This window comes from Opisthorchis viverrini, assembly GCF_000715545.1.
Source record: "Opisthorchis viverrini unplaced genomic scaffold opera_v5_87, whole genome shotgun sequence".
NCBI classification, from domain to species: Eukaryota; Metazoa; Platyhelminthes; class Trematoda; order Opisthorchiida; family Opisthorchiidae; genus Opisthorchis; species Opisthorchis viverrini.
The window spans coordinates 260,171-280,051 of record NW_008751747.1 but is presented as its reverse complement, the minus strand read 5'-3'; the positions used below and the strand labels follow the sequence as shown (position 1 = coordinate 280,051).

Here is a 19,881-nt window from a genome sequence, read left to right as displayed (position 1 = left end):
ATCAGGTGACTCTGCAGTTTTTCTAATCATCGTGACCATCAACATCATCATCATCATCCCTGTCAGCGTAGTATCAGTGTTATCCGCTTGTGCTCCACGGCATTAAAATCAATCTTAACGTTGACACCTTATTGTTAAGTAAAGAGTAAACGTTGTCTCTACGGAGCTCGAGATTGCTCAGTGTTTAAGACACGCACTTACTAATCGGGATTCCGCGTTTCGAGCCAAACCCTACATTTACAATGTTCCTGTCTAGAATTGGGCAGTAACTCAACCCTCATTATTATTTTCAGTAGCATGTAATACGCCTGAATGTTTAATTTTTACTTATTATTTTCATTTCACGAACCCTCGCGGTGATGTCGTAGTGCGGAAAAATTAACGAGACGTCATCTTCGCGTGGACGAAAGAGTCATACTGGCTAGAACGATTTTTGAAGGTCGTAATTAATGCCTGTCGTCGCTAATAACATTTGTAACCATGGTATTCTAAAACTTATGGAAGGAAATTAAATTTGTCATCATTGTGAAGATAAATATAGAAATTCTTCAACCAATGGCAGGAACAAAGGGGGACGAATAAACAGAATTTTGTAGAACAACTGCAATTACACTGTGGAGCCAAGAGATAGAAATGGACAGCTCGTAGAGCAGAAAGCCAGGATAAAAGTGCATTTCTTGCTTGGCACACATAGTGTGGTGCCACAAATTGTCCTCAGGACATTTAGTGACACCACTGCGGTTCAACACAGATGGTCACACATGTTGCATGTACTCTAGTAATTGAAATGTGGACATACGGTGGAGAATAGACAGGAGTGGAGGAAATCTAAATTAACATTTACGGACTGTCAGTACAGTCCGTGGTCGAGGAATGTTCCGAACTGCCGAGTGGCGATAAAACTCCAATTGAAAGGGACTGTTTAACGATCGCCTGGGAGATGCCATACATGCGTGGACAAAGATTTCATGCTGAGCTCAGTAGGAAATCCCGGATTGGATCCGAACCACCAGAGATCCTTGTGAGATTCTCACGCGCTGGGCATCTCCGGTTGCAAGAGTACGAGTTCACGATCCGGCACGTGTCGAGGAAAGAGAACCACCTGAATGATTGACTGTCAAGGTCAGAGGCCCAAGATGAGGACCCCAGGCTCATGATTGGTGCCCATAGCTGCGTCATCGAAATAGTTCTTGCAACTCCAACAGTTGGATTCTGTATTACAAAAGGTTTCAGCCGCTTCTCTGGATGGAAGAAGTATTTAGAACGGTGATTAAGACAGGGAGTCGGAAACGTCTGAACCTCTTTTGATCGGTTAAGTCTGAGTAAATGTGAAAAAAATTTCCCCAAACCACATCGACTACGATGTTATGCTGCTCGTGATACTTCGCGTCCTTAGACGGGAGCTGATATTCTAGGGCCACAGTATGGCATCACAAGATGCATCAAGACGTATGACTTACTTCGGCAGAGGACCTACCGGCCCAGGATGAGAATTGGCGTGGCGGATTATGTGGCGAACTGTAAGCGGTGCCAACTGATGAGAGAGGATACGACAGAGGCGAACCATCCTATGGAATCAATGATTGGTCGGTGGCCGAAAGAGGAGGAAGCAGTAGACCGTGGTCATGGAAGCTGAACTGTCGTTTGCAAGGTCCATTTGTTGCTACCAACCAACGGAAGAACGTCGATATAGTTCAACACGGTTGAGGATCAAAATAGTAAACGAAAATGAGCTTTGGAAGGACATGATACACCCAGGAGTTACCGAAAGAGCAGCTGCAATTGACGACATGACGGGGACTGATGGAAATCGGTGACATGCGAGCGACCCTTTAATAGGGGAGATGCGTATACGTGGATAGTACTGATGGGGCATGCGAGTTTGGTGTTGTTGACTTGTAACTCCGTACTTATCTAATGAAAGGAGGGGTTTATTACGGAAATTGTGTAACCGCTTTGCAGTATTCGTTGACAATTGCGCGACAGTCTGTGTATATCCAGGGAAGTTCGAGAAAACGTGTTCAAGAAGAATACGGTTATTCGTGGTTTCAAAAACAAGGTGCATGGGAGAAATTTAGTTTCTTGTCCGGTAGTCTGTAGATGTTCAGTTCTTATTTTCTAATAAACAAATCCACGGTAAAGAGGTATCCTTCTTTTTTGGTGCATAACCAACAAGATAGTTACTTCAGATATTCTGTTTACATGTCGGAGTGTACTAACGTATAGAAAGTTGAGGTACTCAGAAAGCAATGAGCTGTAATTTCCTGGCCACGATCAGGATCATGCCGACCCTTAGGCTGACAACATTATGCTTGATATATCGCTGTCACGCAGCTAAGCGCTTGGGAAGCTCGTGTTAAGTAGGTTTATGGTGAACGTACGACGCTCCACATAAGGCTGCTGAAAACTCTTCGAAAGCTCACCACCGGCTTCGCCAATCTTCAGTCTCAGGCCCGAGTTTGTCATCTATCTCACATTCCGTTTGAATCAAGCTCAGGTAGATTTTGGGTATTTCGCTCATTTGCACATGGATGTGGTGTTGATTGGAAACTCAGATGAAACCAGCTGAATCGCTTTTTGTGCTGGTCTGCTGTGAATATGCTGTAGGTGGTCATTTCACATTTCAGTTAGTACCATATTCGAAACACCACAACATGTTGGTTTATACTCATGAATTTCCTGAAAACTCCTGGACAGCCATGAACATATTTCGTCCTTCTTAAGGTCCCTGAGTTCCCGTCAACTTTATGTTCAACACACTCCGTTGCCACGGACCATTTTAACTAGGGATCCATTCGCGTCCCATGTAAAATCCGAGCTCGTGTGAAAGTAGGACTATTTGTGGAAATATGCTTACTCCAGTTACCTAGTTCACTCAGGAGTATAACGACGAAAATTGCACGGGAAGTGGAGCATGTCGGAATACCGTCCCTTTGTTGATAGATTTCGTCGTCGAGTCACAATTTCCCCACAATTCAATGATACAGTTTTTCTAACGGAGATCGTAGTAGTAGGCAACTTTAGTTGGACTTTTCTTCCCGGTTTTGTGAGGTGCGGATTGATGATGATTCCCAAACAGGTGAAACTGCTGTACAGTGATTCCCGGCTTTTCAGTTTAGATTTGCCTTACTTACATGTCAGAGGAAGGATGATTTCATTGCATTGCGAAAATGTGAACTGTAAATTATGATAACGAATGGAATTTGGATGAATGTGTCTTGAAAATTCACGGAACACAATTTCCGTCATAACACCCAAGTCCAGGAGTACCGAATGATTACTGGTGGTCTGAACCACGGTTTTACACGTATACTAGATGTTTGACAAGCAGCTCACAAGCTATTTAGCTGACGGAGAGATTGACTGTCAACACATTTCGCAACACTGTCATTTAAATTACGTTGAACCAACTGATCGAGTCGTGAGGCGGTGCGCGTGGAGCTGACTGAATACCGCCTCGTAACAAGCAACTTCCGTGGGCCCTCCATCATTTCATCCAGGGTGAAATTGTCGAAAGTCACTGCCGATCGACTCATCCGTCATCGAGAATCCCTATAGTGAGTGTTTGAACGAAGCGGTTGAGCTCATTACAAAATGACTTAGGGACTACGTCAACATCCATTTACCGGTTACCCAAATTGAAATGTTCTTAATCAGCTTGCTGGATGAGGCTAAACCAATATATCGTCTTCTTACAGTAGGCTTCCGTATGTAAAGCAGGCAAGCACTGTAAATCTGTTCCACCCTCACTGAGGCTCAATTGCATTGTGAATCTTAACAAACGAAAACTCGACCACTTCGCTGGTGTTGATTTATTCTATTTTTGTTGTAGAACGTGGTTCCCTGTTTGGTTATTTTGCTTTTGCGCCTATATCACTTTGTTCTTTTTGGCCTGAACATAAACCGTTCCTTAACCTTGTTGTCGGTCGTGTTGTTTATGTCAACACGTGGTTTTGTAGACACATGGCCTTGAGCCGATGTTGACCTTGGGATCCGTTAGGAATTATCGGTTCCCAAACCTGTGTATAGAAGCCGGCATAGTCCCACGATTTGTGTCTAGTATTTGTAGGTAAGCCCACATTTTACCAATTTGGCTTTTGGGGATTTGCGCGTAAATCGAAGTGATATAACAGATTGCTGGGAACAATCTATAATACTCAAATCTTAGAACTCATGTATCCGGTGGATCTCGGACGTCCACCCGAATTGGAATTTGGAACTATGGAACTAATGTGACAAGAACATGAAATGACAACTGATTCGAAACCTTGTCAAACCCAGAACTTGCCAACTCTATGAACGATAATTCTGACGACACTGTTGGCTGTAACATTTGCGTTCCTCAGCCACTTTCATTAAGTCAACATTCTCCCCCTAGGCCAAGCGTAGCTAGTATTGTATGGTCATGCACGCACACGGGTAGACATAGTGGTAGGCCAGTGAATGGGATGAAGAAAGAGAGTTGATAAGAAAGAAGTTGCGATGAAGGTAAAGGAAGTAGAGGTTAAACAGCGGAAGTTAGCGTTCCGCAAGCAGATGTTTTTGTCTTATGAGTCCTTTGATGATCGAAGTTCGATATCCGGTGACTTTGAACTTACGTTTCCACGCAGTGAACACAAGATTAAGAAGTATGGAGCGAAGGTTTACCCAGAGGAAATAGAATGCACGCATCATTTACTAATCGGCCTAGAAAGTGTCGCCGTGACGCACGAAATAAACGACGTACATGTTGTCTAACATGCCAAGGCGCCGCGGATAAAAAAAAACCGAAACCAGAGAAACAGGAGCATCTGGAAGTTTATGAAAGTGTTGAAATGAGCGTACCAGATCGGCTTATTTAAGATAGCAATAAATTGATGTACCTTCTCCATTGCTACCGTGGGGATGCCAAGGACGTCATTGAACACTACGTTTTTCTCCACGAAATGGCAGGCTATCAAAGAAACGGATATATTCAGGACGCATTTCGGCAGGCCATATGGCATTGCAGTCATTCATGAACGAACTACTAGCTGGAGCGCCGATTGCTCCTGGAAGCGTCGATGTCTTACGAAAGCTGATGAGGAAAATGATGAATTGTCATCTGGCATTGAGACGGGTGCATTACATGGCGAATTTGAACTGCTCGAACAATCTCAAGCGTATAGTGGAACGTCTACCTCGGCGTTTGTAACAAAGGTGGGCTGAGGCGGCAGACGGCTTACTGCGTTCAGGATCAGAGCCGGAATTTAGTAATCTAATATCCTTTCTTAACCAAAGTGTATCCAATGATTCAAATTGCTATGGTGTTATTGCCAGCCCAAAAAAGATATCCTAATCAGATAGACAAAGTAGTCTTAGAATGCCAAGCTAGAAGAACCCACATCAAATTCGTAGCTAGGAAAGCGAGTATGGATTGTCCTCACTGTTCACAGACTCATAGAATTTCAGACTGTGAAGTTCGAAGTCAAGTCTAGATGCTCAGTAGATGAAAGGCCTCAAGTTGTGCTTCAATTTCATAGAGCTTAATCATATAGTATTTGAGTATCACTTTTGTGCACGTTCCGTCGTCTCGAATTGCAAGCGACGACGTCACCGTCTGCTTCACGACAAATAGTGGATGGTGAATAAGGCTAAGAAAGGTGGCAACGTCAACTCAGTGGTATTTGGGAGACACCGGAGGTGCGTTAGGTTCGTAACATTTCTGCCAGTTGCGGCAAAGGGGAAATCACTAACCCATGCTGCGCTGGAAAAGGTTCTGATACCACCCTACTAACGGCCGACGTCGCAAGACAGCTTGGAATAGAAGGAAAAGCGACGCGCGTATAAACATTCCCAGTAAAGGGCCCTGACATCAAGGATACTATGACAGTTGGCCTTGCCATTCAGTCTTTGCTAGATGGGTATGTTGTGGAAGTCGACTGTGCTACACTATCGGGTTACTTACCATTTCCAAGGCTTCGATTCAGGATATTTTGTTACTGAGCTAATGGACGCACCTTGCGGATGTTCAACCCGCATGAATTCCTTGAAATGCTGTCTCGAATTTGATAGAAAATGATGTACAAGAGGCACTTTGGGTTATCAGACAAAGTCTATGTTCCATGAAAAATCCTTCACATATTTCTAACGGGCAAGTTTCGGACCAGCCCCCTTGTGGGACCCAGATGAATATCAGTGAATTGCCTCAGTACAGAACCTAGAGTTGAGAATCACATACTGAGAATGTTTGAAGCGGATTTCATCAAAAGTAAGAGTAGAGATAAATCACTGTCCAAGGAGTACAGGGATATTATGAAAGCCACAGAGCACTCTGTAAGCATGTTGGACGGTCAACTTCAGGTTCCGCTGCCTTGGAAGGTCGACTGAAAGAGCCTAACTAGTAACCTGAAAGGAGTAGAGAAACGCCTCAGTTATTTAATAGGTCACTTGGTAACGAATGCTGACCTCCTTAGACGCTAAACCGATGCCCTAACTACTTACGAAAGAAGGTTCATGGTGTTTCCTCACCGTTTGCTTATTTGCCGAACCTGACTTCACAAATAGAATCACCGGCGTCTTACTGCGCTTCCGACTTCACGAAACTGCTTTGTCTGCAGATATTGAGGAAATGTTCTTACCGGTACGCTTGCCAGTGATGAATAGGGCAGCATTCAGTTTTCCATGATACGCTGGCGGGAATCCGAACAAATGCCTAGACCTCTATCCCCTTAATGTACACCCGTTTGATGCCACCTCGTCTATTATGGGCTACTTTTGCCCTGCGTATTGTTGCCGATAACAACACAAAGGTTTTCGACGGAAATATGGTTTCTGTAATGAAGAAAAACCCTCCCATTGATGATGGCCCTGTATCACTGGAATCTGTGGATATGGCCAAGAAACTAGATTATGAACTCGGTCCGATGTTGAGATTCGTTTGCATAAGTTGGTAGGCAACATTCCGGAAGTCTTGAATATTATCCCTATCAGACAGCGAGCGACCGAGCTGCTTGACTTTGATAGTTCAGATTGGAGTTAGCACAAGTCAGTAGGTCTGTGCTGGTCTAGCAAAAGTGAATGCATCCGATACAAGGTTGATTTGCCAGATCACCCAGGGACCAAACGCGGTATACTTTCAAGCATCGCTTCACTTTACAAGCCCCTCGGATTCGCGGCCCCGCTTCTACTTCAACCCAAACCACTATTAAAGCGGCTGTGCAAAGAAAAATTCGGTTGAGCCGGACGCATTTATTTGGCCATGGAAACTTTGTTGGACTGTTGGTAGGGACTCGTACAAAGAGTTGTGTTGGAAATCCCTCGATGCCTCCTACCTATTGAAATTGATGCATATCTTGCTGAACTGCTTTATACCTCTGATGCCAAGAAGTCAACTGCATCTAAACACGCAAATCTCACAAACCTCTATTGACACAAAATCTAGCTCAGATTCTCTAAGAGTTGAAGACGGTATGGGGTAAACATTTATGCCTTTTGAAATAGCTGGAAAATATAGCGGTGGGGACAGTATCCGCAAAAAATAATACGAAAAGTTTACTACACGGTGAGGATGCACTCTCTGTTAGTGATGAGACTGTACGGTTTCTATTGGATGAGTCTCAATCTTCTGGCGCCTCAGTCTCCTTGCACCGGAGACTAGCGAAGCATCGGTTACAATGGACTTTCCCAAATTTTTAGCCATGGAAATGATACTTTCAAGTTACTTCGAGGTTGCCAACCAGCTCCTTCTGGACAAAGGTGTCGCAATCAGTACTTCAATACCACCTTCCGAGGGTTCTCCGCAAAGTCAATTTCAGCAATTGCCTCTACTGCGTTACCAAATGAAGATAACAAAAACGAGCCAGAGAATTACCAAGTACCATAAAAAGCTGAGGGTGCGGTAAAGAGGGAATAATATGCTAGTAAAGATAATGAAGATGGAGATAATTTTGATGAGAATGTTGGCTCTGAAGAGGGGATAAAGGGTGACAGCAATCAGGGAATACTGGTGAGATGTTCACAAAAAATGTTAACTGCGCTGCATTTAAAATAATAGCTTAGGAGTCAGAACAAAGTGGATTTTGTCTCAGACTGGAAGTAGGCACTGAACTTTTTCCTCAAGGGGGCAGAGGCTCCGGTGGCAGAGACCATGGTTACCTTAATCATGAGGTTCTCGACATTTGGTTAAGGTACCATAGTGAGGACCACGCTCTGAAAAGATGGCCATATTTGGGAAGTGTTAGTAAACAGTGCCTCGGGTAAGTTTGGGCGTGATGTACATCAGCATTACCTGCTGGAACGATTAGAAGACAGCTAGTTTCTCACTCAAACTAGGTGATTGCCCCGGATTGAGGGAAGCGTTTGTGGCCAGAGCAACTGTACCATTCTCGTTGATCTTGTTCTTGCTTGAGGTGGATTGAGTTGGTAGATTAGGGAAAGCCATGGTGACTTTGTGGGGCGGTGTTGATTCATTTCTGCGATTTTTACGCCGCAAAACTAGATTCTCCATTTAATTATTTTTCTTTTGCACCTATATCAACTTCTTCGTTTTGACCTGAACATGAATCGTTCTTTGATCTTGCCATCGGACGTGTTGCTTAAGTCAGCAGGTGGTTTCGCTGTCTTGTAATCACATGGCGTTGAGTCGGCGTTGACATTTGGTGTTATTGCCAGCCCAAAAAAGATATCCTAATCAGATAGACAAAGTAGTCTTAGAATGCCAAGCTAGAAGAACCCACATCAAATTCGTAGCTAGGAAAGCGAGTATGGATTGTCCTCACTGTTCACAGACTCATAGAATTTCAGACTGTGAAGTTCGAAGTCAAGTCTAGATGCTCAGTAGATGAAAGGCCTCAAGTTGTGCTTCAATTTCATAGAGCTTAATCATATAGTATTTGAGTATCACTTTTGTGCACGTTCCGTCGTCTCGAATTGCAAGCGACGACGTCACCGTCTGCTTCACGACAAATAGTGGATGGTGAATAAGGCTAAGAAAGGTGGCAACGTCAACTCAGTGGTATTTGGGAGACACCGGAGGTGCGTTAGGTTCGTAACATTTCTGCCAGTTGCGGCAAAGGGGAAATCACTAACCCATGCTGCGCTGGAAAAGGTTCTGATACCACCCTACTAACGGCCGACGTCGCAAGACAGCTTGGAATAGAAGGAAAAGCGACGCGCGTATAAACATTCCCAGTAAAGGGCCCTGACATCAAGGATACTATGACAGTTGGCCTTGCCATTCAGTCTTTGCTAGATGGGTATGTTGTGGAAGTCGACTGTGCTACACTATCGGGTTACTTACCATTTCCAAGGCTTCGATTCAGGATATTTTGTTACTGAGCTAATGGACGCACCTTGCGGATGTTCAACCCGCATGAATTCCTTGAAATGCTGTCTCGAATTTGATAGAAAATGATGTACAAGAGGCACTTTGGGTTATCAGACAAAGTCTATGTTCCATGAAAAATCCTTCACATATTTCTAACGGGCAAGTTTCGGACCAGCCCCCTTGTGGGACCCAGATGAATATCAGTGAATTGCCTCAGTACAGAACCTAGAGTTGAGAATCACATACTGAGAATGTTTGAAGCGGATTTCATCAAAAGTAAGAGTAGAGATAAATCACTGTCCAAGGAGTACAGGGATATTATGAAAGCCACAGAGCACTCTGTAAGCATGTTGGACGGTCAACTTCAGGTTCCGCTGCCTTGGAAGGTCGACTGAAAGAGCCTAACTAGTAACCTGAAAGGAGTAGAGAAACGCCTCAGTTATTTAATAGGTCACTTGGTAACGAATGCTGACCTCCTTAGACGCTAAACCGATGCCCTAACTACTTACGAAAGAAGGTTCATGGTGTTTCCTCACCGTTTGCTTATTTGCCGAACCTGACTTCACAAATAGAATCACCGGCGTCTTACTGCGCTTCCGACTTCACGAAACTGCTTTGTCTGCAGATATTGAGGAAATGTTCTTACCGGTACGCTTGCCAGTGATGAATAGGGCAGCATTCAGTTTTCCATGATACGCTGGCGGGAATCCGAACAAATGCCTAGACCTCTATCCCCTTAATGTACACCCGTTTGATGCCACCTCGTCTATTATGGGCTACTTTTGCCCTGCGTATTGTTGCCGATAACAACACAAAGGTTTTCGACGGAAATATGGTTTCTGTAATGAAGAAAAACCCTCCCATTGATGATGGCCCTGTATCACTGGAATCTGTGGATATGGCCAAGAAACTAGATTATGAACTCGGTCCGATGTTGAGATTCGTTTGCATAAGTTGGTAGGCAACATTCCGGAAGTCTTGAATATTATCCCTATCAGACAGCGAGCGACCGAGCTGCTTGACTTTGATAGTTCAGATTGGAGTTAGCACAAGTCAGTAGGTCTGTGCTGGTCTAGCAAAAGTGAATGCATCCGATACAAGGTTGATTTGCCAGATCACCCAGGGACCAAACGCGGTATACTTTCAAGCATCGCTTCACTTTACAAGCCCCTCGGATTCGCGGCCCCGCTTCTACTTCAACCCAAACCACTATTAAAGCGGCTGTGCAAAGAAAAATTCGGTTGAGCCGGACGCATTTATTTGGCCATGGAAACTTTGTTGGACTGTTGGTAGGGACTCGTACAAAGAGTTGTGTTGGAAATCCCTCGATGCCTCCTACCTATTGAAATTGATGCATATCTTGCTGAACTGCTTTATACCTCTGATGCCAAGAAGTCAACTGCATCTAAACACGCAAATCTCACAAACCTCTATTGACACAAAATCTAGCTCAGATTCTCTAAGAGTTGAAGACGGTATGGGGTAAACATTTATGCCTTTTGAAATAGCTGGAAAATATAGCGGTGGGGACAGTATCCGCAAAAAATAATACGAAAAGTTTACTACACGGTGAGGATGCACTCTCTGTTAGTGATGAGACTGTACGGTTTCTATTGGATGAGTCTCAATCTTCTGGCGCCTCAGTCTCCTTGCACCGGAGACTAGCGAAGCATCGGTTACAATGGACTTTCCCAAATTTTTAGCCATGGAAATGATACTTTCAAGTTACTTCGAGGTTGCCAACCAGCTCCTTCTGGACAAAGGTGTCGCAATCAGTACTTCAATACCACCTTCCGAGGGTTCTCCGCAAAGTCAATTTCAGCAATTGCCTCTACTGCGTTACCAAATGAAGATAACAAAAACGAGCCAGAGAATTACCAAGTACCATAAAAAGCTGAGGGTGCGGTAAAGAGGGAATAATATGCTAGTAAAGATAATGAAGATGGAGATAATTTTGATGAGAATGTTGGCTCTGAAGAGGGGATAAAGGGTGACAGCAATCAGGGAATACTGGTGAGATGTTCACAAAAAATGTTAACTGCGCTGCATTTAAAATAATAGCTTAGGAGTCAGAACAAAGTGGATTTTGTCTCAGACTGGAAGTAGGCACTGAACTTTTTCCTCAAGGGGGCAGAGGCTCCGGTGGCAGAGACCATGGTTACCTTAATCATGAGGTTCTCGACATTTGGTTAAGGTACCATAGTGAGGACCACGCTCTGAAAAGATGGCCATATTTGGGAAGTGTTAGTAAACAGTGCCTCGGGTAAGTTTGGGCGTGATGTACATCAGCATTACCTGCTGGAACGATTAGAAGACAGCTAGTTTCTCACTCAAACTAGGTGATTGCCCCGGATTGAGGGAAGCGTTTGTGGCCAGAGCAACTGTACCATTCTCGTTGATCTTGTTCTTGCTTGAGGTGGATTGAGTTGGTAGATTAGGGAAAGCCATGGTGACTTTGTGGGGCGGTGTTGATTCATTTCTGCGATTTTTACGCCGCAAAACTAGATTCTCCATTTAATTATTTTTCTTTTGCACCTATATCAACTTCTTCGTTTTGACCTGAACATGAATCGTTCTTTGATCTTGCCATCGGACGTGTTGCTTAAGTCAGCAGGTGGTTTCGCTGTCTTGTAATCACATGGCGTTGAGTCGGCGTTGACATTGAGATCCGTTAGGAATTAGCAGTTCTTAAAACTATGTATAGAAGCCGGCATGGTCCCACGATTTGTGTTTAGCATCTATAGACAAACCTCCATTTGAGCAATTTGGCTTTTGGGGTTTTGCGCGTAACCCGAAGTGATCCAACAGATTACTGTATACTATCTAAAATCACTGTCGATTTCTTACACACCTATGTTTGTCGGGCTATCATGAACAAAGAACCCCAAGTGGAACGGATAAACAGGACTTCCCTAATTCTGAAAGGAATGAAATGTGAATCTAACGATCAGCTGCTGGGTTTGAAAGAACTCATCTGTCTGCGAGAAGAGCAACTTCCACTCATAAATTGTACAAGATCTCGCTTAACCTGAAATGTGTTCACGTTCCTGGTATTTCATACCATCTCAGCGTAAGATGTAGTATATTCTGAGGAAAACAAATAAATGAATAAATAATTGAGTAGGTATATAGCTGACAGATAAGCTTTCCAATCTTGACTTTTCTAAATGGATGAAGGAATGAGGCAAAAATTACCTTTAGGCGGATGGCTTTGCTGGTAGCTGGACTTGGGTTGGAACAAGTCCTTTCGCCAAACAAAAACTTGTCCAAAATCACGAAGGTTCCTAATTCACGTCATCACCGAATTTTATCACTTCACTTATCTTTGTCTACCGTTTCACTGCCTAACCATTGTATAATGTAAGGGGGGATTCTGGAACAGCGACAATGATTCCAGCAACCAACAATGGTTGTTTTTCTTGATATGAAGGCTGCTTTTGACTCTGTGGACCGCCAAGCACTAGGGCAGTGTCTGTGGAGCAAAGGTGTCCCCCATAAATTCTTGAACCTCATTAAAGCGCTGTACGCCAACTCCCGCGGCCGTGTAAAGGTCTACGGGAAGCTCTCTCCTGAGTTCACCACATCAAGTGGTGTCCGACAGGGTTGTCCTCTTTCACCTTTCCTCTTTAACTTCGTCATTGATACGATCATGGAAGACTCACTACCAGCCTCTAATGCCTGTGGGGTCGAAGTGCTCCCTGGGCCTCCGCTCACAGACATCGAGTACGCAGACGACATAGCTCTTCTAGGATCTGACCCCGTGGCATTGCAAACAATACTAAATAATCTAAATAATTCTGCCTCGCGGTTTGGTATGCGCTTCACACCTGCAAAGTGTAAAGTGCTACTGCAAGACTGGGTGGGCTCGAACCCTAGCCTCATGCTTGCGGATGAACCGATTGAGGTAGTAGACAAATTTGTCTACCTGAGCAGCTGTATCAGTCCCGGTGGTCTCGCGAAAGATGATATTTCTATCCGGATTGGGAAGGCCAGAGCAGCTTTTGCGAACCTACGTCACCTGTGGCGTAGGCGTGACATCAGTTTCTCTGTCAAGGGTCGGGTTTAAAATGCTGCGGTGCGCTCCATATTACTATATGGATCAGAAACCTGGCCGCTGCGCGCCGAGGACGTCAAAAGACTTTCAGTGTTTGACCACCGATGTTTTCGGAGCATTGCCCGAATCTGGTGGGAACACCGGGTCAGCAATCCTGAAGTACGCCGAATGGTATTCGGGAGAAATAACTCACCCTCGATAGATGAACTGATCACACTGCACAGGTTGCGCTGGCTTGGCCACGTGCTGCGTATGCCAGTCGACCGACTTCCTCGAAGCGCTCTTTTCGCACAACCATGTGAAGGGTGGAAGAGAGCCAGAGGCGGCCAAACAATGACTTGGCAGCGAAGTATGAAAGCCATTACCAGCAAACTCAGCTGCGCTGGTTACTGCCTTCTTCCTGGATGGGGACCCCGAGACGGGCCACATCAATGGCTGGAGACATTGTCAGATATGGCCCAGTCGCGCCCTCAATGGAGCTCGTGCATCAACGCTATTGCCTTCAATGCATAGCTCCTTTTCCAACCCCCCACTTGACAGCCCACTGACAGTGCTGGATTTATGCACCGACTTACCAGCTCGCGTGTGCAATGCGCAGCTACGTCCCCCCTCCCCCCAAATAATCGGTGAACGAAACTGCCCAACGGCTAAGCCTCCTATTAATTGTCGTGAGGGTGCGAGTTCGAGTTTCTCAGGAGAAGCATGGAATGCGCACTACAGATTTTTCTCAATGAAGGTGCATCAGCTGCATAGTGAAACTGGACGTGTCGGAAGATCTTCGCCTCACCTGAAACATAAAATCTTGGCTGTATATTTACCTACACGAAGTATCTTTTCAAACAAAATTTGTAACGTTCTATATTGTATACTCACCGGAATCACTGTAGGACCCACACATCAGCATTGCATTAAGGATTGTTAGTTGAGATTTTATCAAAATTTTGACACGAGGTGCACTAATCGGCGTGAAAATTTATTCAAGACAAGCCAGGGAACCAACTTCAAACAGAATTCACGTGCGATTCATTTATTTTCATTTGAATTGTGTATTAATTTCTCCCGAAAAAGCCCACTGCCAGATTTCATTGTTTTGTTCCCGGAATCCGTTTAAATACAAAGTATTCCATGAGTACCAGCACGACGGATATATATATATATATATATAACCGTGTGATAATTGACTGTCGTGGAAGAGCAAGTCTGTGTTCCGGTGCGTAGCAACTAAATGATTTCCTACATCAGTTCACCGTGTAACACAAGCTGCAAGTAGCTTGCCAGTGCATATCAAAACGCGATATAAACCGTAGAGGAGACAAATCATTCTTACTCTATTACAGAACGGTAAATTTAATCGAACATCATAAATGACTCTCCCTCTCTCAATCAATCTTTTCTTCCGGCCTATCAAGTAGGCTCAGTGTATTAGCAGCAACCTTCCAAACTAGCATTCTTTTAAGAGCTGTACAAGAGGTGTACCGAGTGTACACCGTGTATCAGTGCCAGGAACCAGGAAAGGCGCTCATGAACTGTATACGGCGACTCTCTCCCTGAAAATGTGGCGCCTCCTCTTTGCGTCATTGATGAAGAGCATTCGATTGACACTGGCTACTGGTTCCAAGCAGAGCTCGTTTTGGTGTTCGAAAAGAAAGCCGCTCAATCCAACTGCCATGCTCCGCAAACAGAACAACAATATATTTTTCAGTTTACAGCATTCGGTAACCATCGTGAAAGTAATCTGAGTCGTCGATGCAAATTTTTGTTAGACTGCAAATGGATGGTTTCTGTGAATAGAATGAGTGTGGAGAACGCAACTGTCACAAGAATAATTGATCACGCGTGTTTGTCTGTTTCAGCATGTCACACTGAATTATTCCATGAAAGTATTGGAAGGCGATAAAAAGCTTGAAGCTTAAGAGAATAGAGTGAGTTCGCTCGGAAGTGGATATTGTTGGTGCACTTGCATGTTCATTATTTTCTGTGCATTTTTGTTTTGATCTCCAAAAAGCTACCCTTCAAGACCCGGGAACATTCCCGGGCACTTACAGCGTTCCTGATAACAACGTTTTCATCTAGTACGCTGGCCATGATGCGGTTCACGCTATTACCTTCCCAAGTGGAGCAGTAAATTTTGCTAAATTTTCGTGACCACGGTTATAGCACACAACTTTCTCGATAGGATGCTAAATTGTGATCAGATTAAAGAGGCTCAGATAAACATGTGCATTTTCATCGACAGTTCTCTACTAACGAGAGTAACTATATAGTGAAAAATGACCCTACCGTTAACCAAAATTCAATCATGGACATTCAAGCTCGATAGGACTCGTCTAGATGCTTTCAATATGCTCACACAAGAAAACGTTTTTTCACTTCTACAGAGTGAGCGCAAATCTTTGGCAGTATGAATAAGTTTCCATGTCGTTGTATGAGAAGCCAGTGTGTGAGGAAAAGCCGAGATGCAATGCACAACTGTTTCACCCTTATTGAGAATCATCAGTGGTGCGCTTAGTAGATGCAATATTTAACCGTTTGGCCACGGCGGAAAACCTCTTTTAGTCGGGAAATCACGTCGCTTGTTTTTCAAGCAAGGGATCCACATTACTGATGACACATTTTTCTCGCAATTCCATTCGTCATGTGAAGTATTCTTCCTTCTGATCTACTTTCAGTCTGGTGGTAGTGTGACGGCATTCGGAAGTTTTCAGCTAAATGGAAATCCTAAAATTTCCTGAAACGTGTTTGGAGCTAAAGTTCACTCTGTAGATTGGCTTGAACATTCATTCTACCGATTTTGTGACTGTAAGCTTATTCACTTCAACACTGGTGCCCGCGCTTCCTTTCCAAGGGAGGTTTACATTAGTGTCAGCAGTGCAGCTGATTATCATTACAGAGGATATTGCGACACTGATATTCCAAGGAAATAAACGTTAATTAACAGGGTACCCAGTTATATTGACAGGAGGACTGAGCGAACATCCGGTCTTCATGGATTAACTTCATCTCTGCTGCTGGGCTAGTTTCATATGGGTCGAGGAATTCATTGTGTGACCGGTACAACACTGTCATATTTTGGCGTCGATGTGCAGCAACCATCATGGCTAGGTGGATACCGTCTCATCTTATGAAAAGACTTCAAATCAATTCTGAATGCACACAGGGAAGCGCCAGTTTTCAACAGGAATGCTGACAATGATAATAATAATAGTAATAGTAATAATAATCATGGGGATGACTGCCTTGGAGCGTCATATCCTTAACAGGTTTATATTGGCAGGGAACAGTAGAGTGTTCCCTGATTTATCGGTAGTATGTGTCGTTTCCTCGTTTACCTCACCACCAGTGATGGTTTCACTGTTTTGGCTACGTTGGATCCATCTTGAAATTACGTAAGCTGATTTGCCTGCTTCACATAATCCCTCTCTATCATTATCTCACTCTGGCGCGCACAAGGACCTGGAAAAGAGTACACTGGAGCAACGGTACCAGGAGATGGAAATGAGGGCAAAAAAGTCGTATGATGAAAAACGGTGAAATGACGAGTCAGAAGATGTCACGGGAAAATAGCTTCGTCACTTGTGAGAAACCAATCTGTCTTGAAAATGGGGTATTTGTTAGATGCCGGTTGTATTTCCTTACCTTTGAAAGGTGGCGTCAGGGTTGAATATAGTTGATTAGAGATTTCACGATGCATAGACCGAACTCGGCAAGGTGGCATGTCCAGCCATTTAGATATTCAGGTCTAACCAGTGTCATTTATTTGGATAACCAAGCAGTGGCGTTGCGTGAGTTGTGCATTATAATGTCTCTGCTATGGTACAAAATGAACTCAGACCTAGTAACTCAGAGGGAGAATAGATTTACAGGATGACTGGAACTTCCATTTGAGAAGTAGACACTCGAGCAGCTAGTCAATGCGTGGCGACGTGATGTGGATTAACGTGAGTGAACGATATGTGCTGTCTAAGTGAAATCCAAACACACTGCTAATCAGTCTCTTGTGGTTGAACGCTTAAGCATTCAAAGATTGGCCTGATGGTTGCCGATTAGTAATTCCCTACTGGAGAGAGGTGTCCACTCCTGCTTACTCCCAATAAAAAGGAAACAGCCTTACCTGTTTATCGGTGTTTCAGCATAAATTTTTTTCAGTGCTATGCACCGATGTTTGGTAAATAGTTTCCGACATGAGGCTTTTTGATCAATCTGATCCTTCAACACGAGAACGTGCAAGGATAGGTGTCTGTTTATTGTTTATTTCAGGCGATATGAAGTCTCGCTTTGGGAAAGTTACAAGGTCATTTTTGTGTAAGCATGCACCGGAATGATGGTTATAACAGTATGTTTTCAACGTAATGTTTGATATTTTGGATTCTATATGAGAACAGCTACTACATATGCCATCATGTGTTTAAGGAACCAAGTGACCCCCCTACATTGCAATGAAAATCCACTTGGTTGAGTTGTTTAGAAATCGATTGTGTCAATCGCTTCAGATAAAAAAAGCTCGCCATATCAGTCGAGGTCGACACAGATGGTATCTATTTTTAGTACTGGCTCAGTTATTTCAAGTAAATTGTTTTTGATGGTAATATAAGTTGCTGCAAACAACAAATTTCATCCGGGAAGCCTCTCAATATGGTCTGTTTCAAATGCCTAAAACATGCGAAAATGGGTAGTTAATTGATTACAGCAGTGGTCTCCCCTTTAGAGATACTCGGGTTCGTAGATTCATTTGGAGTAATTGTGCAGTTAAGCGTGGTTTCAGGCGGGTTCACGCTTCTCGCCTAATTGACGAGAATGTCACAGCCTGTCTAATTTGAACTTCTCAGGGTGGGCACTCATTGCTTTGGAATGAGTCGTACTGTAGTTTTTGCCACAATAGTTGAATAGAGTGTGGGGGTGCAGGATGGTTTCACTAGGAAGGAAGCAATTGACTTCAAACGCCTCCTGGGTTTAGACAGACGAAAAACACAGCTTTCAGGTCGAAACCAAAAAAACTATGATATGCCTCCCTCGAGTTGGCTAATTCCCGACAACTGGACAACCGGGCTAACCATGTAGGACAAACTTCTACACAAACAGGAATATGAACCCATAACTTAATCATAGAGAAGAGGTCTGATTCGAGTCTCTGTGCGCCTGTTCATAATGCAGTGGACGGTTGACATTGATTCAACTCAGGTGGGAATCATATTATTATGTTGCACACGAAATTTAGATAACTGGGTAAGTAACACGGTGACATTAAGTCGGTCACGGCACCAAAATACATTTCATCAGACCGTGAGAGCGATTGGAGTGTTGGAATCATTCAGTTAGAAGCAAAAATAATACATCTAGTTGTCCTGTTTCAAGTCAGATCATTGCAGCGTCCAGTTGTAAGGGGGCTACTAACAAACCATTTCAAAATAATAAACGATCACGAGATAGGTATTGTCAGCGATTCTGAAGTGGCTGGCCAATGTGGGAATGCGGCGAAGCGCACCACGTGGATGTTCTCTCAACTGAAATGTCTAGCGGTTTCAAATACGTCGTGAAGTATTCTTCGATGTTTTTTAACGTTTTGTAACAACATACCCAGGATGGTGTACCCAGGCCTGGTCCATGCGCAAACAGGAAGAAGTGAACCTCGTTCAGGTGGCTGGAAACTTACCTTTCATTTTTTCGCAAGTGTTCAGTGTGTCGTTCACGAAGAAGGACTTCAAGGCCTTGAGCCATCTTCATATATTAGGACAGAGGGGAGACGTCCAGACAATTTTGACCGCCAGTAAACGTTTAGTGGATATTCAAACAGTCAGTGAGCCTTCATTCTAACTTCGACTCACATCGGCATTCAATCGCTTGTTGCGCGTAGAGCAACTTCCTAGCTATTTACTGGATAGTCACGCATTATCGTTACAGATTGCAGCAACAAAATGCAAACTCCGGAACTGTGAACTCATAAAAAATGGAGGGCGCTGCTACAGACAGAGTACATACATACATACATACATACATACATACATACATACATACATACATACATACATACATACATACATACATACATACATACATACATACATACATACATACATACATACATACATACATACATACATACATACATACATACATACATACATACATACATACATACATACATACATACATACATACATACATACATACATACATACATACATACATACATACATACATACATACATACATACATACATACATACATACATACATACATACATACATACATACATACATACATACATACATACATACATACATACATACATACATACATACATACATACATACATACATACATACATACATACATACATACATACATACATACATACATACATACATACATACATACATACATACATACATACATACATACATACATACATACATACATACATACATACATACATACATACATACATACATACATACATACATACATACATACATACATACATACATACATACATACATACATACATACATACATACATACATACATACATACATACATACA

The 19,881-nt window shown here is 43.4% G+C and overlaps 2 protein-coding genes across 2 annotated transcripts; both read left to right on the top strand.

The window, feature by feature from the left end:
- Positions 1-7,304: 7,304 nt before the first annotated feature.
- T265_05048 (hypothetical protein) lies at positions 7,305-7,656 on the top strand (the record flags this gene model as incomplete). The annotated part of the gene is made up of 2 exons (XM_009169959.1): positions 7,305-7,428; positions 7,475-7,656. 2 exons carry the CDS (start codon positions 7,305-7,307, stop codon positions 7,654-7,656), a joined length of 306 nt encoding a protein of 101 aa, XP_009168223.1.
- Positions 7,657-10,637: 2,981 nt separating this feature from the next.
- Positions 10,638-10,989, top strand: T265_05047 (hypothetical protein; the record flags this gene model as incomplete). Its single annotated transcript, XM_009169958.1, has 2 exons — positions 10,638-10,761; positions 10,808-10,989. 2 exons carry the CDS (start codon positions 10,638-10,640, stop codon positions 10,987-10,989), a joined length of 306 nt encoding a protein of 101 aa, XP_009168222.1.
- Between the last annotated feature and the right edge of the window lie 8,892 nt (positions 10,990-19,881).